This window comes from Phytophthora ramorum, assembly GCF_020800215.1.
Source record: "Phytophthora ramorum isolate Pr-102 chromosome Unknown Phyram_PR-102_s0007, whole genome shotgun sequence".
NCBI classification, from domain to species: domain Eukaryota; phylum Oomycota; class Peronosporomycetes; order Peronosporales; family Peronosporaceae; genus Phytophthora; species Phytophthora ramorum.
In genome coordinates, this window is record NW_027150653.1 from 796,376 (window position 1) to 823,041 (window position 26,666).

At 56.8% G+C, this 26,666-nt stretch overlaps 13 protein-coding genes across 13 annotated transcripts; 6 read left to right on the forward strand and 7 right to left on the reverse strand.

Annotated features, from left to right (window-relative positions):
* Positions 1 to 3,030: 3,030 nt before the first annotated feature.
* On the reverse strand, positions 3,031 to 3,696 carry KRP23_8254 (uncharacterized protein; the record flags this gene model as incomplete). The annotated part of the gene is made up of 1 exon (XM_067893672.1): positions 3,031 to 3,696. One exon carries the CDS (start codon positions 3,694 to 3,696, stop codon positions 3,031 to 3,033), a length of 666 nt encoding a protein of 221 aa, XP_067743179.1.
* A 96-nt stretch (positions 3,697 to 3,792) lies between these two features.
* KRP23_8255 (GTPase Der) lies at positions 3,793 to 5,619 on the forward strand (the record flags this gene model as incomplete). The annotated part of the gene is made up of 3 exons (XM_067893673.1): positions 3,793 to 4,485; positions 4,552 to 4,652; positions 4,728 to 5,619. 3 exons carry the CDS (start codon positions 3,793 to 3,795, stop codon positions 5,617 to 5,619), a joined length of 1,686 nt encoding a protein of 561 aa, XP_067743180.1.
* Positions 5,620 to 5,719: 100 nt separating this feature from the next.
* Positions 5,720 to 6,039, reverse strand: KRP23_8256 (uncharacterized protein; the record flags this gene model as incomplete). Its single annotated transcript, XM_067893674.1, has 2 exons — positions 5,720 to 5,800; positions 5,869 to 6,039. 2 exons carry the CDS (start codon positions 6,037 to 6,039, stop codon positions 5,720 to 5,722), a joined length of 252 nt encoding a protein of 83 aa, XP_067743181.1.
* Positions 6,040 to 6,424: 385 nt separating this feature from the next.
* KRP23_8257 (uncharacterized protein) lies at positions 6,425 to 6,751 on the reverse strand (the record flags this gene model as incomplete). Its single annotated transcript, XM_067893675.1, has 2 exons — positions 6,425 to 6,508; positions 6,581 to 6,751. 2 exons carry the CDS (start codon positions 6,749 to 6,751, stop codon positions 6,425 to 6,427), a joined length of 255 nt encoding a protein of 84 aa, XP_067743182.1.
* A 194-nt stretch (positions 6,752 to 6,945) lies between these two features.
* Positions 6,946 to 8,475, forward strand: KRP23_8258 (uncharacterized protein; the record flags this gene model as incomplete). Its single annotated transcript, XM_067893676.1, has 1 exon — positions 6,946 to 8,475. One exon carries the CDS (start codon positions 6,946 to 6,948, stop codon positions 8,473 to 8,475), a length of 1,530 nt encoding a protein of 509 aa, XP_067743183.1.
* A 61-nt stretch (positions 8,476 to 8,536) lies between these two features.
* Positions 8,537 to 11,047, reverse strand: KRP23_8259 (Coiled-coil domain-containing protein 13; the record flags this gene model as incomplete). The annotated part of the gene is made up of 6 exons (XM_067893677.1): positions 8,537 to 8,923; positions 8,998 to 9,186; positions 9,283 to 10,323; positions 10,394 to 10,487; positions 10,571 to 10,878; positions 10,955 to 11,047. The coding sequence occupies 6 exons, from the start codon at positions 11,045 to 11,047 to the stop codon at positions 8,537 to 8,539; spliced, it is 2,112 nt and encodes a 703-aa protein (XP_067743184.1).
* Positions 11,048 to 11,312: 265 nt separating this feature from the next.
* On the reverse strand, positions 11,313 to 13,643 carry KRP23_8260 (Pathogen-related protein; the record flags this gene model as incomplete). Its single annotated transcript, XM_067893679.1, has 1 exon — positions 11,313 to 13,643. The coding sequence occupies one exon, from the start codon at positions 13,641 to 13,643 to the stop codon at positions 11,313 to 11,315; it is 2,331 nt and encodes a 776-aa protein (XP_067743185.1).
* A 911-nt stretch (positions 13,644 to 14,554) lies between these two features.
* KRP23_8261 (Peroxisomal membrane protein PMP34) lies at positions 14,555 to 15,833 on the reverse strand (the record flags this gene model as incomplete). The annotated part of the gene is made up of 5 exons (XM_067893680.1): positions 14,555 to 15,057; positions 15,122 to 15,318; positions 15,386 to 15,578; positions 15,666 to 15,726; positions 15,798 to 15,833. The coding sequence occupies 5 exons, from the start codon at positions 15,831 to 15,833 to the stop codon at positions 14,555 to 14,557; spliced, it is 990 nt and encodes a 329-aa protein (XP_067743186.1).
* A 1,093-nt stretch (positions 15,834 to 16,926) lies between these two features.
* Positions 16,927 to 19,072, forward strand: KRP23_8262 (uncharacterized protein; the record flags this gene model as incomplete). Its single annotated transcript, XM_067893681.1, has 2 exons — positions 16,927 to 17,768; positions 17,833 to 19,072. The coding sequence occupies 2 exons, from the start codon at positions 16,927 to 16,929 to the stop codon at positions 19,070 to 19,072; spliced, it is 2,082 nt and encodes a 693-aa protein (XP_067743187.1).
* Positions 19,073 to 19,231: 159 nt separating this feature from the next.
* On the reverse strand, positions 19,232 to 20,324 carry KRP23_8263 (UDP-3-O-acylglucosamine N-acyltransferase; the record flags this gene model as incomplete). Its single annotated transcript, XM_067893682.1, has 5 exons — positions 19,232 to 19,326; positions 19,398 to 19,599; positions 19,676 to 19,748; positions 19,811 to 20,052; positions 20,139 to 20,324. 5 exons carry the CDS (start codon positions 20,322 to 20,324, stop codon positions 19,232 to 19,234), a joined length of 798 nt encoding a protein of 265 aa, XP_067743188.1.
* A 398-nt stretch (positions 20,325 to 20,722) lies between these two features.
* Positions 20,723 to 21,877, forward strand: KRP23_8264 (12-oxophytodienoate reductase 1; the record flags this gene model as incomplete). The annotated part of the gene is made up of 1 exon (XM_067893683.1): positions 20,723 to 21,877. The coding sequence occupies one exon, from the start codon at positions 20,723 to 20,725 to the stop codon at positions 21,875 to 21,877; it is 1,155 nt and encodes a 384-aa protein (XP_067743189.1).
* Positions 21,878 to 22,012: 135 nt separating this feature from the next.
* Positions 22,013 to 23,158, forward strand: KRP23_8265 (12-oxophytodienoate reductase 1; the record flags this gene model as incomplete). Its single annotated transcript, XM_067893684.1, has 1 exon — positions 22,013 to 23,158. One exon carries the CDS (start codon positions 22,013 to 22,015, stop codon positions 23,156 to 23,158), a length of 1,146 nt encoding a protein of 381 aa, XP_067743190.1.
* A 504-nt stretch (positions 23,159 to 23,662) lies between these two features.
* Positions 23,663 to 26,571, forward strand: KRP23_8266 (Chitin synthase; the record flags this gene model as incomplete). The annotated part of the gene is made up of 2 exons (XM_067893685.1): positions 23,663 to 25,918; positions 25,987 to 26,571. The coding sequence occupies 2 exons, from the start codon at positions 23,663 to 23,665 to the stop codon at positions 26,569 to 26,571; spliced, it is 2,841 nt and encodes a 946-aa protein (XP_067743191.1).
* Between the last annotated feature and the right edge of the window lie 95 nt (positions 26,572 to 26,666).

Genomic DNA, 26,666 nt, shown 5'->3' on the forward strand with positions numbered 1-26,666 from the left:
CTCCAGCAGCGAGTGCTTGTCCTTGAGCAACGAGTGCTCGTCTTCGAGGCTCGCGTACTTGGCCTTCATGTGCGCCAGCGCCTTGCGAAGGTACGTGTCGGTCACCATGGTCCAGTCGGAAGTTTCTTGCTTGAGCTCTGCTGGTCCAAACGGAGAATGACTCGTTTGGGCTGTGGGCGGGCGTTTGGGCGCCAAACTGAATTCAAACGAAAGAATGCGACATCTCTCGTTTTGTATGGCTCTGGCGCTAAGAATGGCATGTTCTAGAAGCCACGCACTGCTGGGCCGAAAGCGATCCCAACACACTCGTTGTTGTGGCCCCAGCAGCAAACCTCGCAAGGGCTCTGCGTGGGCTCCAGCGCTCTGCGACGATGGGACCAGCTGCTGCTGACAGTCGCGAGCCGTGGGAGCGAGCTCTTCAAGCCCAAAGAAGAAGAAGAGCACCGGACGCTCCCTCGCCGAGCCGTGCTGCTGCTGCCGCTCCTGCTGGCACATCCCTGTTGCAGCTAGTCGAAGCTGTAGCCATTACAGGTCCCACCGTAATACAGGTCCCACTGTAATGGCTACAGCTTCGACTACAGTGGCTGCAACAGGTATGTGTAATGGCTACCTCTTCGACTAGTCGCGACGTAGCACATGTTCCACACCGCACGGACGAAGGTGCAGGCCACGCAGCAGGAGAAGGACTTGTGGGCCTCCACAGTGGACACACTACCGAGCAGTTCGAGTTGCTGGAACAGACCGTCATGTCTCACGAGGGAGTCATACGGACCGCTCGTGGAGACAACGTCTAGGCGGACGACGTCTACGTGCTGTTCAGCAGTGTTCCGCGTACCATTGAGTCGGTGCTGTGTCTGCTTCGAGGCTTCTTCGAGCAGTAGAAGGTTTCGTAGTTCTACGTGCACACGTGCACACGTGCACACGTACAACGTGCTGGTGACCATGCACCCGCTGCAAATGTTCAACGAGGTCGAGTTCATTGCGCACGACGACGTGGTGCAGCCTAGGAGCAAGATCGAGCGAAGTGGGCTGTGGCAGCGACTGAACCATCGCAAGGATTCTTGCTACGGCGCGCTCAGGCCAAACTGAAGGAGGTGCACGGCTTTGTCAAGGCGGTGATAGACAACAAGCAGCCAGTCGAGCTCTCCTTCTTCCCAGCGCACCATAACTCGATCGTGGCGCTGTTGGGCGTGTTGCAGATTGATGTGGGGTCGCAACCGGCACGATGCTGGCCTTCGAGGTGTACGAGGACAAGGCCTCGCACGAGTCTCTCATCAAGCCACGCTCCGAGAACGAGGAGGTGTTTTATGCAGGCCACACGTGGGACCCGCTGTGCTCATTCTCGCACTTCGAGTCGCTGACGCTCGAATTCCAGTCCTACAGCGTAGCGCGCCTCGGGCACAGCCGCCATAACCGCAGCAAATACACATACAAATCGAATTCCTGTCCTACAAGGCCTAAACGGATCAGCTGACGGCTAGAGTGTGTATTAACTTACTTCCTCAGCGTCATCGGAGCCGCCCAGGTGTGCTGTGTAAGTACTGTGTTGGTGCCGCACGTGCTCACATATTCGATCAGTTCTGGGATTCGACGCGTCATCCTCTCCTCAATCTTGCTCTCCACACCAATCACTCTTTCGGCACAGCGCAGAGTAACGCTTGCACACACGAATGGCTTGCGAAATAGCACGAGAAGCTCACAAACTCCCTGCGCAATGTCAGCGTCCCATCACGTGCAGCTCGTCGACCAGCTTGGCGCCAAGACCACGAGCCTTCCACTCATGTTGCAGTTTCACACGAACGTCGTAGTGCGTGGCTCTGGTTTGCACAGTGAACAAAGTAGCCATCAAACAGTCTCACACCAAGTCACCAAGCCATCACCTCACGTAACCTTGAACACACGCCTCCGGTTCGTCCGCTTGTCCCCGTAGTGGATCTCCAAGCGTTGAGCACCTCGTCCACCGTCTGGAACCACCCACTCTGTTCCTGCAGCAATTGTCCCCACTCAACAGACTTGAGGGACTCGTGCAGCACGTACAAGAGCACCAACTTGGCCTGGCACCCTCACGATCCATCCGCATAGACCCCAGCACCTCATTCATGTTGACCTGGAAGCGCAGCGCATGATGCGGGAACGTGGCCTTGTACGTGGTCGTTCGCGTCACCAGGTCATGGTTCGTATCGCAGCGCTAAACGTCGTCGAGCACCGAGCCAACGCCCTCGATCTCCGTCTCCCACTGCGAGTCCGTCTTCGTAGACTGGGCAGTGACGCATCTTGTCAATTTCATCTCGACACGTTGTTTTAGGATGTTCAGCAGTACCCCCAGCGCTTGAGGCAAGCCGCAAGACGCTGAATTCCGGTCGACGAGCCAGTAGTTTGTATCCTTCGGAAAGACACACGAGTCCAGGAAGAAGTTGATTAATTCCATGCAAAACTTGAGTACCCGGTAGAGTGTCTTGAACTGTCTGGCATCGTTAAGACTTATGTGACGCTCATCGCATTAAGGCCTTTCGGTCTTCTTCGTCCAATTCGCCACAATCAAACTGTGCTGCTCCGAGTGTCAAATTTCGGCTGGCCAATTTCCTTTCCCAGACGCTACTTCCCGATCCGAACAGCACAGTCAGAACGACACTGGCAGCAGCAGGTCGTCGCTCTGACTTGCTGGCGAGTGTACAAAAGTGGTAACTGCGACTTGCTCTACCACTTCGACATTCACAACAATATTTACTCTCCGCGATGTCCAGCGCGCAGCACGAGGTGGAGATACCTGTAGTCGATCCGTTGTAAGGCCGCCAATGGGAAGACAGGATAGAAGAAAATTGCACGAAAGGAGTACGCTGAATTAGATTATAGCTGCAAGGAGCGATGCCAGCGATTAAAACTTCCAGGGCGGAGATGATCACCGGAACTCATCATTCGAAGGTGGCGAGTGTACGCGCATTGGAAAAGATCTAAGAACGGCAATTGGTCAAACGCGGCAAGAAGGAGAGGGTCCAATGACACGCAACCTGTACAGTATCATCGCTCTCTTCACCGCCGCTGCTGGGCCGACGACTCCATGACCGCCTTCAGGAAGGCCAAGTTCTTCTCGTTCTCGATCCTCGCGAGCTCCAACCTCTCCTGCCGGTCGGCCTCTCGCTGCTCGCGTCTGTCGCGGCGGTCGTCTTCTCTGGCCTGACGTCTGTCCTCCATCTTGGTGACCAACGCCTCCCGCTGGAACGCCAGCTCCTCCCGTCTCAGCTGCAGCTCCTCCTTCTTGCACTCAAGGTCCTTGGCCATCACGTCTCGGATGGACGTCAGCACGTGCTCCAAATTGTCTGAGCTGCTGGTTGGCGCAAACGTTGCGTGAGGGCGTTTGCCCAGGACGGGGCGGCGCTCCGTCGGGGCTTCTATCTGTACCCCGTCCTCGTCCCCGCTCAAATTATCAGTCTGGGCCTTCATCTGTCGCTCCGCCATGGCCGCCTCCAGCTCCAGCCGCGGCACAGTCGGCGCCACACGAACGTCCTCCCGCAGGCGCACACGGACATCGTCAGGCATCTCCGCGCACCGCAGCGCGTGGCGCAGCAGCAGCGCGGGCCGCGCGTTGCACACCAGCGTACGGCAGTGCACGCACGCCACGTCTGGGCTGCGCTTGTCCGCGCCGGCGGCCACCGTCGTCACGAACTCCTTCCAGATTGGCAGCAAGGGACGCCCCATTTTCAACTCCTTTGATTCATATTTATTCTCCTCTTAAGTGCGGTCGTTCAATCTCGTGTACGCGTACACAAAGCGCACGGCCACTCGTCAATTCCGATGCTGAGGAGTCTGCTGCAGCGCCCGACGCGCGCGTCTGCGCGGCTGCTGCGCCCTGTTCGCTGCCTGTCAACCACTGTCGAGGACGCTGAGCCGCGGAGCTTCCTGGAGGATCACCCGCGACTTCGGATCGCGCTCGTGGGCCGCACCAACGTGGGCAAGAGCACGCTCTTCAACCGTCTGACCAAGACGCGCTCCGCTATCGTCCACAACGTGCCAGGCACTACGCGCGACCGCCGCTACGCGCGCTCCACAGTCGCTGGGCTGGAACTGGATGTGGTGGACACTGGAGGACTCGCGGATGCGCCCTCGGGGACGCTGGAGGAAGGGATGCTGGAGCAGACGCGACTCGCCGTGCATGAGGCGGACGTCGTGTTTTTCTTGATAGACGGCCGCCAAGGAATTACACCCGTGGACACGCACTTCGCCCGCTGGCTGCGGAGAGAGAACCCCAAGGCTCCGATCCACCTCGTGGCCAACAAACTAGAGGGAGACCCGGAGCGCTGGCAGGACGAGCTCAACGACTGCTACCAGTTAGGGATGGGAGGAGCCATCCCGCTCTCGGCGGAGCACGGAGAGGGCATCACGCTGCTGCTGGACGAGATCATCCCCGAGTATGAAAAGTTCGAGAAGGTCAAGGAGCTGAAGGAGGCCCAGGTGAAGGAGGAGGAAGGAGAGCAGGAAGAGGACGATGTGAGTGAACTGGCTGCACTGGATGGGTGGCAGCAGTACTGATGGAGGTGTTTTGGTCATGTGCAGCCGCGTGCTATCAAACTCGCGATTGTGGGGCGCCCGAACGTCGGCAAGTCGACGCTGCTCAACAAGATCGTGCGCAACGACCGCGTGCTCACGGGCCCCGAGTAGGGACTGCTGAATTGATCTACGGCCACTGAAGTTTGTAGCTAATGTGGTTGTCGTTGTTTTGTCGTTGCTAGGCCTGGTGTGACGCGCGACTCGGTGGAAGTGCCTTGGACGTTCCAAGGTCGACCTATTAAGCTGGTGGATACGGCAGGCATCCGCAGATACAGCAAGCGCGACCACGGTGACCAGATCGAGAACCTCTCGGTGCGCGACGCCTTCCGTGCGATTGACTCGGCTCAGGTGGTGGTCGTGGTCGTGGATATGAGCGAGCCCAAGCTCATCCACATGGATCTCACCATTGCGCAGCGCGTGATTGAAGAGGGGCGTGCGCTGGTGCTTGCTGCCAACAAGAGCGACCTTGCCGGAACCAACGTCGAGTTTGAGATGCAGCGTATTCAGAACGAGCTGCAGGACTCCCTCGCACAGGTGCGCGGCGTGCCTGTGGTGCCCATTTCGGCGCTCACGGGCAATGGCATCAAGAAGCTGGTGCCGGAAGTGCTCAAAGCGTATGAGAAGTGGGACCTCCGCGTGACGACCGGCCGACTGAACCGCTGGCTCAAGGCCATGGCGCGGCACCATCCGCCTCCGACAGTGAAGGGCAAGACACTGAACGTCAAGTACGCGACCCAGGTCAAGTCCCGCCCGCCGACGTTTGCCGTGTTCGTAAGCAAGCCGTCCGACGTGCCCGAATCGTATCAGCGGTTTTTGTTGACCCAACTGCGCGAGGAGTTCGACATGGTGGGCGTGCCGGCTCGCCTTCTGCTGCGGGGCAACAAGGAGAACCCGTTCGAGAAGCGCAAAAAGTTCCAGCAGCGCACTAGCAGCGTGCTGTACGGCAAGCAGCGGCAAGAAGAGAAGCCCGCGGTAGAGGCGACTGCACAGTCCAAGGACAGCAAGAAGCCGGCCTTGACCAGAAAGCAGAAGACCGGACACTTCGTCCCTCGCCGCTTCAAGGGGAAGAAGTAAGCGACAGCCACATAGATAGAGCGACACCACGCAATGAATGCATCAAACACATGTACTTTCAGGCGAGTCACGACCTCTCTAACACCTCCAAGGGCCAAGCTTAGTTGGCCGGGAAGCACTGCTCGATGGTGAAGCCCTTGGCCGCGTGTTTGCTTTCGAAGTGGTCGTTCAGCTGCGATTTCTGTTGGCATAAAGGCAGAGGGTGAGCATTGACACGTCCTAAAAGCGAGACTGGGGGAAGGCACGTACGCTGGCGGTGATGAGGAACGTGGTCATGCAGATTTTGCACTTGAGGCCGGTCCGGTCCGCCTCCATCTTGGCCTTGGACTCGGCGTGGTTCTTGTTCTTGGCGTCCTTCATCTTCTTGGCGTTGTTGCGGTCGCGCTTGGCCGCCGACTTCTGTCCGTTACCGCCGCCCATAGTGTCTAGTCGTGTCTTGAGTCTAGGAGTCTTGAGTCCTGCGCGGCCACTTGGGGAATGATACAGGGTCCTGACCACTGGCGCCCGTTGAGCGTCGCAGAGCGGCCGAGTCGGTGGCGGGTATGTGACAGCAGCTCTGGTCGGTGACCTACCACGCACGTGGAGGCATAGATTTGCTCAGTCCTGCTGGCGGGCAACGACATTGCAGCAAGTCAAGACGAGATCTCTTATTCGGTAAGTGGGGCTCCAGTGCACAAAACAGCCGAGCCAACTACTAACTCTCTGATTGCTCTACTGCATGGGTCTCGCTCCAGAGGATCCTCACGTCGTTTCTGCTGATAATGAATGGAGAAGAGGAGGGCCATCTTGTGGCCTGGTCAGTGGCTTAGACCTTGCCGGGGAAGCACTGTTCGATGGTGAGGCCCTTGGCCGAGTGCTTGCTCTCGTAGTGGTCGTTCAGCTGCGATTTCTGCTCCCATTGGACCAAATAAGAGAAAAGTAAGTGGGCTATATGGTGTCTGAGGGGAGAGGTGGCACGTACGCTGGCCGTGATGAGGAACGTGGTCATGCAGATTTTGCACTTGATGCCGGTCTTGTCGGCCTCCATCTTGGCCTTGGACTCAGCGTGGTTCTTCTGCTTGGCGTCCTTCATCTTCTTGGCGTTGTTGCGCTCGCGCTTGGTCGCAGACTTCTGCCCGTTGCCGCCGCCCATGGTGCTGAGCAATTACGAGGCGAAATGGAATGTGATGGATAGAACCACTTGGATAAAGTAAAGGCGCAAAAATCGGAGTTCACACCACCAATACACCATACTGCAGTTGTCGTTACAGTACAATACACTTGATCTCGCTATCACATTTTTGTGACTACGCAAAACGAGCCGTTACGTCGAAAGGGCGTGGAGAGATGGCTACACCATGCTACATCGTTGCGATGCCGTTGACGTCCTGCACGTGCTCCTGTGGACTGCACGACGCACTTCAAGAGCAAGATACAACGTCACCAAGTTCTCTGCAACACAATGAGACCCTCGACAATTGCTCAGATGCCGAGCAGGACGAAAGCCAAGAAGCACGAAGCTCTCCACGCTACAGCGACGACGGCGATGCAATGTCTGTTGGTGAACGAGAGGAAGCGGAGGCAGCTGTGGTCACGCTGCAGCTGCAGGTGCGCGCCTTACACAAATACAAGGCCAACTACGAGCTGTTGTGCGCTCAGTTGGGCGAACTCAACTCCCAGATCGGACTGCAGTTGCAGCGGCACGAGGCAGATGTAGCCGCGCTGCAGGCTTCGATCGCCGATCTTCAGACTGACAAGATCACGCTTGAAGCGCAAGTGTCAGAGGTGCAGGAGGCACTGATGTTGCAGCGAGATGCCGCCAGACAGGACCGAGAGTACTCGGAGCACGTGCATCATCAGCTCAGCACCGCGGCGGAGCTGCTTCAGGCTACGGAGACACGTTTCGAGCAGCAGGAAGAACATTTTACAGCGCAGATCGAACGGCTGAGGTCGCAGCTTGCTGTCGGGGACGACGAGCGTGAAGAGTATCAGGCAACAGCGAAGCGTTTTGAAGAAGAGCTTGGAACTCTTCGAGCACGTGAGACTGCTGCAAAGGAACAGGAGGCTTCACGCAGGCGACATGAGAAGAGCAAACACAAGAAGGAGTTGATGGCACGCGCAGCAAAGCTTCGGGCAGTGAGTGACGAGCTGGAAGCGCAGCGCTCGGCTTTGCGTGCGACCAGGAAGCAGCTTGTCCAGGTGCAGACAGATAATGACGCTCTGCGCAAACAACTGGCAAACGTAAAGCGTGACGGAACTCACCTATCCGGCATCATCGACAGTCAACGCGTTGAATATGAATCGCACGCAGATGAGATTTCACAGACCAAGAAAGCGAAGAAACAACTCGCAAAGCGTGTAGCAGTGCTATCCCAGGAGGCCGAACAGCTTCGAAATGAGCTAACGGACGCAAGGGAAGAACTTGAGTTCAAGAACAGGGAGCTTGAATCCTGTCGAACCGAGTTGAAGGGTCTACGCACTGAGCTACGACAAACGGCTCAATCTCTCGATCAAGCGCAGTGTGGTAATGACAAACTGCTAAAGCAACTTGAAACGCTGCAAAAAGTTGAGACGGACCGGCGCACCAAGACCAAGGAGGAGGACCAAGAGCAGCGAGCAAGTCGAGAACGCCAATACCACAAGGAAATTATACGCATGCGCGAACTTCTTGCAGACAACCAGCAGCGATCTACCGAGTCGTCCAAGGACGTCCGAAAGCTGAGGAGGGAACTGCTAGGCGTTCAGAAGCTATTGCATGGTTGCACAGAGGAAAGAAATGCTTCACTTGAACCAGTAGACCAGTGGGCTGAAGTGATGCGAAATAGCGTCAAATCCGACGAATCTATCATGGAAAAAGTGCGCGCTTTTGGGGCCTGAAGGGCAAGCAGAAAGAGTAGTGTAGGTCACCTCGGGCTTCTCGGGTCTAAGTTATTCTCCTTCACATTTTCTTGTCTGAGGTGCTGTTTCTCTTCTTGCTGCTGGACGAAGAGGGTTTTACAAGCGCCTCATAGCGCGTTTTCAGTTTGTCAAACTCCTGCCGCAGGAAATCATTTTCCTCTTGAAGATCCTGCAGTTCCTGGTTCATCGCGTTCATATCAACGTCCGCAGTACCGCTCGCGGACTGAACAATCGACCGTTGCTGCTGCTCGAGCTCAGCAATGCGTTCGTCCTTATCGCGCATGCTATCGCGAAATGTTTTCCGTAGTGTCTCCATCTCGAGTTTGAGTTGTTGCTGCTGCTGCTCCATCATAACCGCTGAAGGGGCCGGCGGAACTACCGAACTCAACCTCCCGCTTGGTAGCGGGAGCTTACTTCCTGGTCTCCGCTATGAAGCAGTAGAACAGGTTATTACTAGCATGAAGGGAAGATATTATTCTTTGGAGCAGCAGATTCACTCACCGGAATGCGTGATACGCTCTCGTCTCCAATAGGAGGCAGCGAAGGAGATGATGGCATCGCTTGTGTCGGCGTCTGTGGTGCTACCTCGGCGTTGTCGCGCTGTTGATGCATGCTTCGCAACTGGTTATCCTTGTCTTCGAGCTGTGCTTTCAGCCCGCGAACAACTTCTGCCAGGCGTTCCTTCTCCGCCTGTATGTCGATAGGTCATGTCCACAACAGCACAGGTTAGCGTGGCAATAGCAGCATTGCATTGAACGATCCAGAGCTTCACGGGATGCTACGTACAGCTATTGCACGGTACTGCGAGGCCTCACTGAGTTGAGGCATCACCCCGTTTGATAACCCCATGGGGTTCACTGTCCGGTCAGAGCCTCTGCTCTTGTGCTCAGCAACAATTTTGCGGAGTCTTTCCAGCTCTGCTCGCTCCTCTTGGCTTGCGCTACCCTTCATCCCGTCCGCAGTTCGTGCACGTCTCGCCTCATTCAACTTCGTTTTCCAAGTCTCCAGTTGCCGCTGAAGCGCGTCCACCAGCGCATCGTCCGTGCGGGACTTCTCAACGAGCACCTGGAATTTATTTCGCGTCTCCTGTTTTTCCCTATCCAGAGTCTGTGCCCGAGCCTTGAGAGCGTCGTACTTGCGTGTTAAACGATGAACACGCTCCTGTAGCTCGTCACGCTGGCCTGTGAGCTGGTCTAAGAGTTTTTGTCGGTGCATATGCTGTCCAGACAGGCCTTGCTGTGCACGCTGATCAACGTCCAGTACCGTTGTAGTGGCTCCCGAATCCTGCGTGTCAATGTCAGCCCCAGATTTCACTGTGGCAAGTTGCGTCTGCAGCTTTTTCACTTTGGCTTTGAGCATGATGATGTGCTGGGCTCGACCACGGCGACTAGCCCCACTGGCAGTGCTGTCCGTATTGCCCACAATGTCTTCGAGTGGCACATCGTCGCCAACTTCACGCACCAGTGCTCGTTGGATTTTCTTGAGCTCTTGCTGCAGCGCGGTGTTCTTTGACTTTAACTCCTCGCACAGCTTCTTCAAGGCCCCACTGTCATTTCCACCATCAGTCAGCGAAGGTGTAGAGAGCTCTGGTAACTGCGACTGGTTTGTGATCCCAGTGGGATTAGCTTTGTCCGCGGCGGCTCGAGCCTGAAAGCGCTGCAGCTTAAGCTTGAGTGTATCGACCTCTTCCTCAAGATTTGTACTGGTAGATTTCATCTCTTTGCACTGCCTGATTGCATCCGCTGCAAGCTGCTTCTCACGCTGTAGCGAGAGCTTCAGAGTTCGCACCATCCTGGCCTGGTGAACAATCTTCACGTCACGGACATCCTGAACACAGCACATTGTGCTGTAAGAACAAATAATGACGAGCCAGCTCGGTGTATCTGCCAAGACTTACGTGTTCAATGTTGTCCTTCTCCAGCAGAATATCCTGAACTGCATCGACATCAAGCCCTGGCACCGGTGCCTGTGCTTCTAGCTGAATCTGCAACCTATTCATCGAGCAAGCACGTAAGCAATTGGGACTCCACTCTAACCAGAGTAATGCAGCGAGGGGTTATCGCAATAAACCTACGTTTTCAATTGCTGCCGGAGATCACGAGCCTCCGAAGTCAACGCCGCGTTCGCATTCGTGAGTTCCTGGAGCTCTTGCACTCGGTCCCATTGCACGTCTCCCTGGAAGGTGTGCTGGGGCCGGTCTTGCCTCGATTGGCCGTCATTTGTAGACTCGCCATGGTCATCCTCGTCGTTATTGTTGCTGCCTCCACTGGGGTGACGATTCTTGCTCAGCAAGAATGAGGGCTTGGCGGCAGGCTCTTCATCATCCGAGCTGTCGCTGCTGCTGTCATCTTCGTCGTCGAATCGAGGCACGACTAACGGGGCCTATGGCAGCGTATCAAGAAGCCCTAAAAGTGAGCTACACAGCTGCACCATCACCTAGGACAGTCAGTCAACCAACCTGCTCAGGTGGAACTCCCTGGCGGCGCAGGGTGACGTCAATCAACTTCTTGCCGTCGGGACGAATGTGCACGCGAGTACTCTCCGCCTCCATGAGCTTGCTCCGTTTCTTGGCGTTCGAGTCGCAATTTTGTTGACGTCTCCAAAGCGACGGCAGCAACCGCCTTCCTGAGTGACTATTTTCGAGTGACAAGGATTTCATCGCAACCAGCAAACAACGCATACCAGAACTGCTGCATCTTGACAGGTCTTCATTTGCTAAATAGTCAACACAGGTTTGCTACGCACTCACAATAAACACAACTCCACAGAGAGAGAAACGTTGCATCCTCCTCCCAGTCAAGTTTCAAACCACCTCGTTATCGTGTCTGCTTCCGGTGCTGCTCCTTCGCCTCGATCGTAAAGTTGGCCAGGCCTTCAATGATTTCGTTGGTTTTGGCACTCGGCACCGAACCTTTGCGCGTAACAGGAGCCACTGCGGCAGATACGGCTCGCACCGTTCGGCCTGCTACTGCAGTCATCGACGCCAGGGATGAAATGGTGGCAGTCTCTCGCCGTACCCGCGATACGCGGTCGGTGACCTGACGGAGACCCGAGATCAGATCCTTCTGCTTGAAAAATAGTCGCAGGCTACGCATGCGGCTTGCATCTACCGTCATTTCGCCAAAGCCGCGCACTTCCATCTTCGAGCCATCGCCTCTAACGCCTCGGAACTTGCCAGTAAACGAGCCCCAATGGCGCCACGAGAAGTAGCATCGAGGCGGCTGGGTGAACACATCCAGCACCTCGATAGGAAACCCGTCGGGGAAAGCTTCAGCTAGCTCTGCGCGCAGGTCTTGGCTTTCGTCACTGTCGCCGTGATTTGCACCCGTACTCGCCTCAATATCGCCCAAGTACAGCAAGCCGAGCATGTCGTTCTCGAGGATTCTAGCCCCAGGGACACGCTCACCGTCGTTCACCTGCAAGTAGAACGTTTCCTGGCACACGCTATGCCACTGATCATAGCGCGCCTTGTGGGTGGCCTCCATAATAAACGTTTGGCAGCATTCCTCGACGTACGAGGCGAGAGGCGTGGCGTCCGGCTCGCGCATGCGGCCTTTTACATAAGCCAAGTCTGTAAGCACATACTCCGGGACTCCGTAGCGCCATTCGATCGCTTCACCGTTGGCAGTAGCCTGCATCACGCGTGAAGGCAACTTGGCCCCCTTTGTTACCAGCGCGTCCAGTTCCTGCTGCGCCTTCGCCATCCTAGACGCTGACGCCGTAAGCGAGGAGCCTGCGACCGGAACGAAAAGTAAGACGTTGCCGCTGTTGCTACCCTGTGACTGCCCCGACGCAGTGGACGAGCACGACGTTAGCGAGTCCATTCGATGAATCCGCGACGGCGGATGCAGCTGCGACGAAGCAGAAGCCGGAAGCTCCGCATGTTCCGACGTCGCCGAGGTCGGCGAGCCGTCCGAGGTCGGCGTTGAAGCGGCAGTAGCGTCGTCGTCGTCAAGTGCATGTGGTTTGCTGTGCAGCTTGCCGCCTGCGTACACGCGCGGCATCTTGGCATTCGAGTTGGACGCAGGTCTCGTCGTCGCCAAGTCTCCGTTCGACTCCTCACTGATGACGAGAACAATTCCGTCATCCATAGCTTCAACGTCCGTACCGTCGTGCTCCAAGTCTGCAGCTCGAAGTGCGTTGTGCTCGTTCAGCGGGAGCAGCAGCTTCTTGTCCGACGCCGCGTGTCTGCCAGCGTTGCGCTTGGTCACCTGCACTTCCTGCAGCGCCTCCAGCCACTGCGTGGCCTTCTCTGCACACTCAGCTCCGAACCGCAGCGTGATGCACTTGGACGCCGACCCGATCATGACCGAGAACATCCTCTCGGGGTGGCTGCCTCCATTTCCTTCCTCGGTCGCGCCATCTGCACGCAGCACGGTACCTACTAACACGGGACTGAGCCCGCTCGCTCGGGCGATGGCGTCTCCGCCGTGTGGGTCCAGCGGGTGGCCAGATGCCAACCACAGACTGAAGGACGTCTCGTCTTTACAGGAATACAGCTCGGGGCTGCGGCGCGTCACGAAGTAGTAGCGCTTGTCGGCCACCTTGAGCAGCCCGCGCTTGATCAGTAGGTAGCCGCTGTAGCGCACGTCCACGGCCGCCTCGGGCTTCTGGTGGCTGGACAGGAAGCTCGCGTTGGAGCTCATGGAGCCTCCATGTCTCGACCGCGAGCGGCTCCCGCTGCTGTGGCCGCTGGAGGACGAGCTGGACGCGCAGATCGCTCGGTCATCCGGTCGCGCTGATGCGGAACAAGGCAGATGGGCAGGATGCGAGCTCGTGGTCCTGGAGTTCGAGTGCGCTCTGGATAACAGCCTCGGGGGCGGCTGCGGGCTTTCCGCACGCGTCAGGGTTGGCGCGCTGGCCGTGCGCTTTGTCTTGGTCTGAGTAGGAGGCGATGCGGAATTCATGAACGAGGGTGGGACCACGTCGTCGCTGTCCGATGCGGAATGCGCGGCCTTGGCCAGCGCGCTGAGGCTGCCAGTCTTGCTGTTGAGGCCGCGGTTCCTCCTCCACTTGTCGTCGTGGTGGCGCTCGGCGGGCTCCTGGTTCGTGTCGTCCAGGCGGAAGCTGCGCTCGGCGTCGTCGGCGTCGTCGCCCGCTCTCCTGCTCGCGCGGCGACCGCGCAGTCGGTGCGCCAGCGCCTTCATCCGACTGACTATGCGCTTTGAGTGCGGAATGGAGTGTGCGTGCGGTCGAGTTTGTCGGTTCGTAGCCCGATGGGGAACATCTGGGATGGTCCCACCCTTCTTGAAGAAGTTCTTTTTGGCATTTCTTCTTTCGCGTCCACACGTTGTTCCCCTTTGCGCCCTCGAGCTACTGTAATTCGATAGCTGCAGTCCGGACGTCAGCTTTGGTGCCACTGCGTCTGGATTCGAGCGCTGACACGCCACGATTCCCAGGGTACCAAACCCATCGCGTCTCTAGTGCCTGCACTTGATGCCTCTGGCCCAAGGTCAATTCGATGGTGCAGGCAGATGCAGGCGCACGACTGTATCCAGGCCTTCAGAAATGGGGCGTGGAGGCGGACACCGCGACGGCACGAAAGTGCCGGCCGGAGACAACAATTCCTGCGACAGCTTGATACGGCGGCATTTATTGGTTATGGATGATCACAAACTGAGAGGCGAGTTTGACTTAGTCCTAGTGAGGTTTTCTTCCTGTTGCTTCGTATTGTTTGCCTTTTCCTGTGGTAATAATCATACTGTCAAGTTTACCAGCCATTCCATCATGAACGGGAGCCCAGCTGCTCAACGTGAACAAGTCGATACAGATGCTGGAACGTGGCGGTTCCTTGAGTTGCGTCTGCATCACACGACAGCGTGACAACGTCAAGTTGGTGCACGACGTCACTTCGGCTATCCGCGCTTTGAAACTGGGAGTTGCGCCAAATTCCTTCAGTGCTCCGGATGCATACATTTGGCGACAAGAACGACTTCTACATGTATTACCTGCAGCATCCAACGCATCAAACAGACCTGCTCGCATGATATTAGCAGGCACAAATTGTATTCTTCCCAAAATTTAGCAGCGCACATGACTGGATGAAGCTCGCTGCTTTCTACGCTGCCGCCTTCTGGGCGATGGCGGGTTTCACCTGCTGTCGCATCAGCAACAGGATCAGCGCCAGCAGCTTCTCGTACGTGACCAGAGAGATCGCAGCAGTCAGAACGGTCTGCAGCAGCTTGGCCTGCAGCCCCGCAAAGTAACCAGCCACGCCTCTGTCGGCGTAGATCTGCGTGAGGCAGCCGGTCAATCCCGTGGCCCGGGCTGAGCTCTTGTCAATTGCCTTTTGCTGCACGCGCATGAGCGACTGCACGACTTGCAGAGGGTACGTGACCACGGTCGTGAGCGACTTGGCCAACGCACCCAGCAAAAAGATGTCCAGCGCGGACAGGGCTACTCCCGCCGGCCCGGTGGCGTGGCGCTTCTTCTGAAGCGCGATCTTCAAGCGCTCGTAGCTGACGTAGTGGATCACCGGGTTTGACACGAGGACCAGTGACACCAGCGTGCCGTTCCAAAGCGAGAGGAAGCCTTCATTGGCGGTGACCTTGCGCAGACAATCTACCCACCGCAGTGTATGTCAATCGGACCGTTTTAAGCCGTAAAAGCACCCGCAAGCACGTACCGAGCACGCCCGAGTACTTCGCTGCGTCTTTCGACTTGAGCCGCATGTTGGCGACCCACAGCGGCGCGCAAATGTACACGTTGATAACACCTGCAAGGCACGACAGCACGAGGTTCTGCACAGGAGTGACGTTGCCGCTCATCTGTCGGTTCTGTTGCTGCAGTCGCTCGAGCAGCTGCGACTTCAGTCCATTGTAGCTGCGCCACAAAAGCCTCCCAGCGTCAGCATTTGTGCTTTTCTCCACTCCTACAACAGCCAACTCACCAGAAGAAGTAGACAAAGTTGGAGCCTCCGAGCGCGACCTGCGTGGACACGTGGCCCTGATACACCCGCCACTTGTTCTTCTGGAGGATCGCCGACGCCTGGGCCCAGAAACTCTTCGAGACGCGCCTCACTTTCAACTCCTCGGCGCTCTTCTTGTGCGGCTCTTCCTCTTTCTCCAATTCGTCGGCCTCCACTGCAAAATTGCAACAGCACAGAGTGCACAGCCCCCACTGTTACATGTTGTCCCCCACGCTTCACTGACTGCAGTGTGAGCTCGTGCCTTGCATGATGGTCTTGATCTGGTCCAGCGGGTACAGCAGCGCCATGGCCAACATGCCGCCCTGCCAATACACACACAAAAGGTTAGTTAATGTTGCCAGTATGATGGACGCTGGTTGCAGGCGGTACGCACTGCGCTGCCTGCGATTCCGTGCGCGAGCGTCTCCATCTTGTCGTTGCGATTGTGCCGAGCTGCAAGTATTGACGTATGCACAGACACGGTCATTAGCTAGACTCTGCTACATGTAGTATCCGGACACTGTAGATAGCTGGACACTGTGGATGCCTTGCTAAGTACGAAAGTAGAGTGACCAAAGTGATGACGAGTTGCAGGCAGCAACTTGCAGTGCTACTGCGTGCGGTGTTGAATGGTTCACGTGCGTCGAGAGATGCACGTGAGACTGCCACGTACGTGCACATTCGAGTCACGGGACCAGCTTTGCATCGCTGCTGGCTGGTCAGGCGGGAAATCGTCGAGCCCGCAACGGTTGCGGTGGGCCACCGCCGGTGGCACGCCACTTTGGAAATCTCTTGCGTGTATAACGCAGCCTCTTCAGGCAGCGGGATCAACGTGGTTAACTCAGCGCTGCAAACTGATGTCGCTGCGCACGCCAGTGGACAGGGCCGTCAGGCGACATCCATGTTGATGTCGTGTCTCTTGGTGGGGAGCCACCGGATGTTCGTTCATCAACCTAGACGGCGATGGTATTTGCACACACACACACCCGCAGACGCAGTTTGCAACTCCACTCACCTCACTTGCTCGAACGCATCTATCGATCGGTCTCTAGGCCCTCACCAAGCAGCGACCAAAAGCTTGAGGAGTGACACCAATTCCAGCCGATCCATCGTCCGAAAAACACGACAAGCACCTGCAACGCGGTGTTTTCCGTCGCCAGCCTCTTGCCAGACACTCGGAGAGATCCCGGCACCAAAGGTTGGTCACCGTGGTCGCCCACGATTTGCAACTCAGATGACTCAAGTTTTGGAATAAATCTGAAACAATTATCCTCCTATACTACATATAATAACTATTTCCGTTTCATGTATTTTCTACTCCATACATTCTTCAAGCTCTATAACCTGCACAATCTAATTTACCTATCCTATCACATCGCATTCTATCCCGTAGGTCTAAAATGTAGAGTCTTCGCCATCTACGCCCAGGCGGGACTTGCGGTGCAGAAGTGCGGCGAGCTGCTCCCCTCGTTCCATCGGTCAGTCTCCGATATCCGCCAGCCGCAGCATTCAACTTCGTCACCATGCTGGGACGCGTGCTGAAGGAGGTGAAGCTGCCGTTCCCGGACGATTTCTTCCCGGAGATGGCCGTGTCCGCGCAACTGGCCGAGGACTTCCACCACACCGCCTCGCGACTGCTGCACCAGACGCTAGACGCCGAGTTGCCTGTGACGCGGCTCCATCCCAGCCAGCAGCCAGACCAGTGGAAACTCATCGGGGACCGCAACGGACTGCAGCTCTACAGAGAACGAGGCTTCGCGAAGGGCAACGCCATCAAGGTGAACGTGCTGGGTCAAATGACCGGCACCCTCGAAGACGTGCTGCTGGGTCTCTACGCCACCACCAACGGGTCGCTCAAGACGCAGCGCGCCATCATGCACAGTGATTATCTGGACACAGCAGTGCTGCATGTGCTGGAGGAGGACCCGTACAGCGAAGACGACACAGGCTTCTCGTACAAGTTCGCGGGGCTCAAATGGCTCGCCAGCGCTCCGGCCGGCAAGTTGGTGCACAAACGGGATCTCTGCTGGCACGAAGAGCTCGGCTGCACACACGACGCCAATGGAGACGACGTGGGGTATCTGATCATGCAGTCAGTGAGGGTGGACGAGTGCCCTCCGTTTGAACAGCAGGGACTCATGAGGTCGACGGCCGCGGTATGCTACATCTTCCGCCCGCTCCCGAACAACCGCGTGGGGGTGTATATGAAGGGACAACATGCAGTCGGAGGCAAGTCGAGGACGTGGAGCGCGGACTCGATCATGGCGGAGCTGTGGCTGGGCGTGGCGAGTGTGTTGGACTGCGCCAAGGCCAAACGACTATCGAAACTTGTGAGCGGCAAGGAGATGTTCATCACCAGCTCACCGTACGTGGTCTTTGTTGTTTTGCCGGGGTTATGCTTAATACTAACCAAGTCTGTGTTTTGACAGGAGTAAGACGTGCGATATCTGCGACTCGAAGCTCAAGATGCTTAAGACCAACCAAAACTGCAAAATCTGCGGCAAGAACGTGTGCGACCGCTGCCGAATGACCAAGATGATCTACCCCTCGCGCAGTACGGGCAACTTCCCGTGCAGCTACTTTTTCTGCAAGCCGTGCCTGAGCGACGCGAAAGAGAAGCTCTACGGACGTTCCACCACTCGCGTGAGCTTCCACTCCGAGGATTCGTCAGGGCGGTCAGGTTCCAACCGGTCTGGATCACCTCGCCACACGCGCGCTCCATCAACCGGACGACCGGGTCTCTCGATGATGTCGTCTTCGTCTGACCCTACTCCAGTGCAGCGTCGACGTGCGCCGTCGCACGATCAGGTTGGATCGACTGCCATGCCTCCGTTCAGGGGTCGTGGTGGTCGACCGTCGAGCCCGCGCAGCAGCAATAGCAGCTACATCAGTGGAGGTGCTACCACCTCGTCAGATCCGTCGATGTCGTTCTACAGGACATCATCGTTGAATCCAGGCTTCAGTCACATCGATGAAGACCTTAGCAGCTCTGACAACGCCCAAACCATTCGAGTTTATCAGCCCCTGCCGGGTCGACCGGCAGGCCGGTCAGTGGGAAATCGCGCAGCGGCAGGGCCACCGGTGATCCAGCGCACACCAAGCGATTCGCTGCGCCGCAACGCTGCCTTCAGCAACAACCGCATACAAACCCAGCGGAGCTTGGTTCCTTCGGCCAGTCAGTCGTCCAACGGTAGCAGATACACGAGCAACCAGTCAATTGACAGCACTTACGATGTCGACGGAAACGAGACATATCGCGGCCACGGGTTTATTAGTGATGAGAGCGATTTGAGCGAGGAATCCTCTGGTGAAGAGGAGGTGCAGGTCACAAGCAGCAGCAACCGGCGGCGGCAACTTATCAACCTTTACGACGCTGACGAAGGTGATGTGATAGAGATCAACCACGTTTCGGACTCCGGGAGCGATTCTTCGACTGAGCCGGAGACCGTTGACGTGTTCGAGCAGGACAAGCTGAAGTACATCAACTCGTTCCGCGCCAAGGAAGTTGGTGGGTCTGCTGGTTCTGCAGGTACTGCGACGGCTTCTTCAACCAGCTCTTCTGATCAGGAAAACCTGATGGAGCGCCTCATGCAGATCAACATGGCGGCTGAAGCGACGTATCTGATGGCCAAGTACAACTCCAATATCCAAGGAAACTCGTCAAGATAGACACAAATGGTTAGCATTCCTGGTGGATCAGGGCCAACGCTTCACATCATAGTATTAATATCGCAGGATTCTTTTCTTCAGCAGCGTTAGTCAACTAATCGTCGATGGAAGCTTGCTATTCATCTTTTCCCAATCTTTTCATTGTGCTCTGGACAACCACTAGTCTTGCTTTTCGTCGGTAGATTTCTTGCCGAGACGCCTCAAATGAGCCATTTGCCGGCGGTACTCCATGATCGGAACTGCCGGACATCCACCTAGTAAAACCAAATAACGTTAATAGTCAGCCCAGAGTCTTCTCAAACCAATATACCAGACAGGATCGTACCATAGGTTGCGTTCGACTCGAGGTGGTTCATGACACCGCTTTTCGCTGCGATGCGGACGTTGCCACCGATGCGAAGGTGTTGCGCCACGCCCACCTGTCCGCCAATGTACACATTGTCTCCCAGCGTGGTGCTGCCGGCGATTCCCGTCTGCGCAGCGATCACACAGCCCGTGCCAAGCTGCACGTTGTGCCCAATCTGAATCTGCCCGCATGCAAACGGTGCATCGTTAGCTATCACCAACATCAAAGGTTCGAGTCTTATGGGCACCTGTCCTGACCAGATTGTCGAGCTTGCAGCCTTTGCCGATCACTGTGTTGCGCCAGCTCCCGCGGTCGATCGTGCAGTTCGCGCTACCAATCGCAATCATAAGTTCACTCGATCTGTGCCCGACAGTCTATGGTAGTGCACGTACCCGATCTCGACGTGATCGTGCACCTCGACACTCAGTTCCTGGGGTTTCTTGGCGTGTTCTCCCGTGGCCCCCAGCATGAACCCAAAACCATCCTGGCCGATGCAAACCCCCGGATGAAGCACCACTTTGCTGCCAATGGTGCAGTTCTGCAGCGTCACATTGGTCCCAATAGTGGTGTCGTCCCCGATGACAACCCCCTCCCCGACGGTGCTGAAGGCGCCAATGCGACACCCTCTGCCGATCTAATACAAAAACAGAGAAGCAGACACGTTCCGGTTGTGAATGTCATTGCAATAGTTGAGGAAACGCAGCTAACAGCAGCCGAAACCTTGGCGGACGCGTGGATGACTGCGTTGGGGAACGCTTCGCTACCGTTTGATGGCGCCTGGGAGAATGCACGCGATGACTTGGGCGCTGAGTTCGACAGTAGAGCGGCGGCGAACCCTCTGCGACCTAATGCAGTTGACAGTATCGAGCTGCGTCGCACACAGCGGCCAGCAACTGCCATGCACATCGACGCACCACACGATAGGCAATATGATTATGTAGAGCGTATCACTATACCGGTAGTTTACCCAGTAAGGGTAAACAGTAATATCACTAATGGGGAGTGTATTGCACATGGCCACATGACGTTTCGGGAGTAGAGATCCCATAGATGGCTCGGGCACCAGGAAGAATATCTATCGCTTGCCTATGCTCTGCTGAATTGAAGCGCTCGACCAGGCCATGCGATCCCACTCTGCTCTGCTCCCCTTGTCGAGACCGCCTCGCCTTCAAAGTCTCTGCTCAGACTCGTGCCAATGGCACCGTTCCTGTAGACATTTCCCTCTCTCGTTGAGCTGAGCTGAGCTAGGTCCCCCATAATTCAATTTCCAGCCCCTCGGACGATCAGTTGGTCGATCCACCGTCATGGCGTCCAAGATGTTCAAGCTCTTCTCCCCATTGACGCTCGGCGGCAAGAAGAACCCCGTGCAATTGCAGCATCGAGTGGTGATGGCTCCGCTCACGAGACTGCGCACGGGTGAGGAAGGAGTCCCCACCGACCTCGTGGCCGAGTACTACACGCAACGCAGCACCCGCGGCGGGCTCTTGATCGCTGAGGCCACCAACATTAGCCCCACCGCTCGCGGCTACTTCGGGGCCCCTGGTCTGTTTACGTCTGAGCAGGTCGCGGGCTGGAAGAAGGTCACGCAGGCAGTGCACGACAAAGGCGGCAAGATCTTCGTGCAGCTCTGGCACTCGGGACGTGTCGGACACACTCTGAATCAGCCCAATGGAGAGCAGCCCGTGTCGTCCTCTGCGCTCCCGTTCAAAGACGCCGCGAGCGTCGCTGTCACGCAGGAAGGCAGACGTCCGTACAGCATCCCTCGTCCTCTGGAGACACACGAGATCCCTGGCATTGCGGCCGACTACAAGCGCGCGGCAGAGTGCGCTATCGAGGCTGGCTTTAACGGCGTTGAGCTGCACGGCGCGAACGGCTACTTGCTGGAGCAGTTCCTGTGTGACAGTGTCAACGACCGTACGGATGAATACGGCGGTAGCATCGAGAACCGTGCGAGGCTGACGCTTCAGGCACTTCAGGGCGTGCTGTCGAGCCTGGATTCGAGCCAAGTGGCCATCCGAGTGTCTCCGTTCGGCAACACGTTCGGCTGCACGGACTCGGCCCCTGAGGAGACGTACAGCTACTTGATCAAGCAGCTGAGCCCGCTCGACCTCGCGTACCTGCACATCGTGGAGCCTCGTGGTCTGCACCCGACGGCGCAGAATGTGCCTGAGGGCGGCACCACCACGTTCAGCCGCAAGCTGTACGACGGCGTGCTCATGACGTCGTCCGGTTTCGGTCGCACTGAAGGCATTGACGTCACGGAGAGCGGGCTGGCAGACTGCGTGGCTTACGGCCGCTCGTTCATCGCCAACCCCGACTTGGTGCACCGACTCGAGGTCGATGCGCCGTGGAATGTTTGCGACTACAAGACGTTCTACCCACTACCGGACGTGCCCATGTCTGCAGGTTACACGGACTACCCCGCGCTAGAGTTGAAAGCTGAAGTTGCCAAGGCCTGAGAAGTACCAAAAGCGAGCTAGCGAGTGTGTAGCATCCTGAGGTTGACGTCAACAAGTAGGTTTAACAAGCACAACAGCTTGGATGTGTCTTGGTCTCACTTCTCAAATTGCAGTCTTGCTCGCCTCCGCCTAACCATGGCGTCTTCAACGCCCAAACTCTTCTCTCCGTTGACCCTCGGCGGCAAGAAGAACCCCGTGCAATTGCAGCATCGAGTGGTGATGGCTCCGCTCACGAGACTGCGCACAGGTGAGGAAGGAGTCCCCACCGACCTCGTGGCCGAGTACTACGCGCAACGCAGCACTCCTGGTGGACTCATTATCGCTGAGGCCACCAACATCAGCCCCACAGCCCGCGGCTACTTCGGGGCCCCTGGTTTGTTTACGTCTGAGCAGGTCGCGGGCTGGAAAAAGGTCACGCAGGCAGTGCACGACAAAGGCGGCAAGATCTTCGTGCAGCTCTGGCACACTGGGCGTGTCGGCCACCCACTCAATCAGCCGAACGGAGAGCTGCCTGTGTCGTCGTCCGCCGTAGGTTTGGGCGGCGTCAAGACCTCAGCTGTCACGCGAGAGGGGCGAGGCAAGTATGTCACGCCACGCGCGTTGGAGACACACGAGATCCCAGGCGTTGTCGCGGACTACAAGCGTGCTGCTGAGAATGCCATCGCCGCCGGCTTCGACGGCGTCGAGCTGCACGGTGCCAATGGCTACCTCCTGGAACAATTCCTGTGTGACGGAGTGAACAAGCGCACCGACCGGTACGGCGGCAGCGTTGAAAACCGTGCGAGGTTGATACTAGAGGCGCTCGACGCCGTCCTGTCCAGCCTGGACTCGAGCCAGGTGGCCATTCGGCTGTCTCCGTTTGGTGTGACGTTCGGCTGCACGGACTCGACCCCCACCGAGACGTACAGCTACGTCCTCGAGAAGTTGAGCGCGCTTGACTTGGCGTATGTGCACATGGTGGAGCCGCGCGGGTTCCACTTCCGAGGCCCTCGTGTGCCCAAGGACGGCACGACCCCGTTCTGCCGCGCGCGGTACAGCGGTGTGCTCATGACGTCGTCCGGGTTCGACCGTGCTGAAGGTATCAAGGTCACGAGCAGCGGCGCAGCGGACTGCGTGGCGTTCGGTCGCCCGTTCATCTCGAACCCGGACTTCGTGCACCGCCTGAAGGCCGGCGCGCCCTGGAATCCTTGGGACCGCAAGACCTTCTACGTGCCGGCGAGCGGCCCGTTATCGCGCGGTTACACGGACTACCCAACGCTCGAGACCAAGTCGTCGCTGTGAAAGAGACCGCCGATGCTTGTCAAGCGTTTTCCTAGTCGACCGTAACGCTTAGCGTGGGACCAGATAGCCTTTTGTTGAGCTCTTCAGAGACTTTCGCTGCATTTCAGCCCGTGTTCGCAGCGCAGCGCGCTCGTCATACCCACAAGCATTGACAATATTCCCGGTGAGACTCGCTGCGAGTGTCCAACGCGGAGATGCATGTATCCATTTTGCCACGCTCGATCGACTGCTGAATTTCAATACGCGGTCGAGCTCTCGCCTGCGATTTGCACCATCTAAACCGCCTCAACCAGCAGCAGCGCTCAGCTTCACTCTATCAACCAGCGCATCAAACGCAACACCTCGCTGCAAGGTGACCGCCTCCTTGTCCTTCTTGGTGTCCAGTCCAAGCCGCATCTCTCTGCATCCTTTCTCGGTCAATCACCACCATTGAGCGATTACGCCTTTCTCGTCATTCATCAATTCGCACATCAAACGCCGTGTCCAGACTCCAATTCCACCGTCATGAGCAATGGACGCAGCACCGAAGACTTGCGCGCGCGTCTGCAGTCGCTTCGAGCCTCCAGGACGTCGTCACTTCAGCCTCAGGAAGCAGCTCGAGATTGGGGCGACACCTTCCAGCCTGGAGAGCTGGAAGAGCTGCAGTCCATGCTGGAACAAGACGCTGCAGGCGACTTTAGCAGTGGCACAGAGGAATACGACGCTATAGCGTCCTCCGGACTCTCTACTCCTGATAACGTTGATGTCTGGCGTGACACAAGACCCACAAGTCACTCCTACGTGGACGAGCCCCACCCGAACCAGCCCATTGAGAGGCAGCTCTCGTATCGCCAATCAGGTCTCAATCCAGCAGTGGAGGAGACGTACGAAGCGGCTTTCCGCCTGATTCAATTAGCAGCAGAAGCAGAACGCAGCGGCACTCCGTTGCAAGCTATTCAATTGTACACCGATGCAGGAGACGTTCTCGTCAAAGTGGGCAGAAGGGAACCCGATCCGTTGCTGAAGCAAGGCATTCGAGAGAAGGCGAATGAGATCATGAAGAGGGCGGAGGAGCTGGATGAATGGTATTATTCAGTGCAGGAGAGCGCACGCAAGGCGGCGCTGCCCCCGCAACTGCAGATCCAGAGAACGGAGGTGCCGAGAGTTCAAGAAGCGTGGCAGGGCCGCAAACCGACGCTGAATCAGCCTCCGGAGTTCACCCACATGCGATACACTGCGGTGTCAACGAAAGACCCGGTGAAGTTTACGGACGATGGCTTTCAACTGCGAATCGAGCAGGCAGGGAAGAAGATCCGCGTGTTCATCACCATTACCATGTACAACGAAGAAGGCAGCGAATTGCAGGGAACACTGACGGGAATTGCAAGGAATTTAGAGTTCATGGCCGAGCAGTGGGGGGATCGAGCGTGGGAAAGTGTTGCGGTAGCTGTGGTGTCCGATGGACGCACGAAAGCGAGTGCGTCCTGCTTGGACTTCTTGACTGGGTTGGGCGCCTTTGACGAGGAAATTATGACGGTCACGAGCGTTGGTGTGGACGTGCAGCTCCATTTGTTCGAGGCTACCGTGCAGCTCGTGCGCGACGACAACTTTGAATCGTTCTATCCGCCGATTCAGCTCATCTTCGCGCTCAAGGAGAGCAATGCCGGCAAACTAAACTCGCACTTGTGGTTCTTCAATGCCTTCTCGGAACAGCTTCTGCCGACGTACACTGTGCTAGTGGATGTGGGCACCATTCCTGGGCCGACCTCCATTTTCAAGCTCATTCGCAGCATGGACCGAAACCCACAGATCGGTGGTGTGGCAGGTGAAATTGCTGTTGATCACCCGAACTACTTCAACCCCGTTATTGCGGCGCAGCACTTTGAGTACAAAATCTCGAACGTCATGGACAAGTCGCTCGAATCGGTGCTGGGCTTCATCAGTGTGCTACCTGGAGCATTTTCAGCCTACCGGTACGAGGCCATCCGCGCTGAGAAGGGAGTAGGTCCGTTGCCTGAATACTTCAAGAGCTTGACGACTTCGACTCGGGACTTGGGACCGTTCAAGGGCAACATGTATCTCGCAGAAGACCGCATTTTGTGCTTTGAGTTGTTGGCACGGCGTGGACGCAGTTGGACAATGTACTATGTGAAGGACGCTATTGCACGTACTGATGTCCCTGAAACGCTGGTGGACCTCATCAAGCAGCGACGGCGATGGCTCAACGGGTCCTTCTTCGCGGGGTTGTTCGCGATTAGCAACTTCAGTCGGGTTTGGAGGGAGAGTGGCCACAGTTTGTCACGCAAGCTTGTGCTCACGTTACAGTTTGTGTACTTGGGCGTACAGAACTTGCTAAGCTGGTTCTTGCTGAGTAACCTCTTCCTCACGTTCTACTACGTGCTGACACTGACGTTGTACAGCGATTACCCTGTGCTGCTGGCCATCGTACTCGGCATTTACTTGGTTATTGTCGGTGGTATTGTGGTGTTCGCGCTCGGCAATCGTCCCGAGAAGCGCACAGCGGCTTTCTACTCCTTCAGCTATGTATTCATGGGCCTTGTCATGCTCGTGGTCTCGGTCATTTCCATCTACGCCCTGGTGGCAGACATCAGTGTCACAGATCCGCGAGATGACCTCGCTAGTTGCAGTGTCTCGAACTTTGAATTGGTGGGCGGCGTGGCTACAGCGATCGGCCTCGTTTTCGCGTCTGCTTTCATCCACGGCGAATTCTCGGTGCTGCTGAGTACGCTCCAGTACTACTTCATGCTGCCGACGTTTGTGGTACGCTAACCTGGTTGATGGTCCTGTTGTTTCTAGTCTGCTAACCGAGTTTTATTTCGACCCTACAGAACATATTGGGCATATACGCGTACAGCAACTTGCACGATCTGAGCTGGGGCACCAAGGGGTTGGAGACAGCAGGCCACGCAGCGGCCAAGGTGACCCAAGGCAATGGAAACCTGAAAGAAATCGTGGCGCAGCAGAAACGCCTCGAAGCCTTGAAGCAGCGAGCAGCTGAGGAGAAAGAGGACGTGGACAACAGTTTCCGCGCCTTCCGGTCGTCGCTGCTGATCTTCTGGCTCGTGACGAACGCCGTCTGGATGTACTGCATGACGTACTTCGTGTCGAGCTCGTGCTACCTCAAGCTCATCTCGTACGTCGTGGCCGTCTTCAACATGGCGCGGTTCCTGGGTTCTGCAGTGTTTTTGTGCTTCCGCATCGCTCGGAGACTCGGAGCCTGCGGCACCGTTCGCTCTGGCGCCAGTGGACGCAACTACCAGGCGAGTCTTCCCATTGAGTGGCAGGCTCACTTCAAACGCAGCAGCAACACGACCACCGAGACCACAACTAGAAATGGCCACATCGGACTCAATATGTCGGATCTCAGCTCGCCCGTCGCCACCAACTACAAGAACATGGAGGAAGCGATGTAATACATGCCGTAATTTAACTTGAACAGCCTGTATTTTACCAGTGTCGACCACCGAGATACCAATCAGCGACAGAAACTACGATTATGCTTACGATA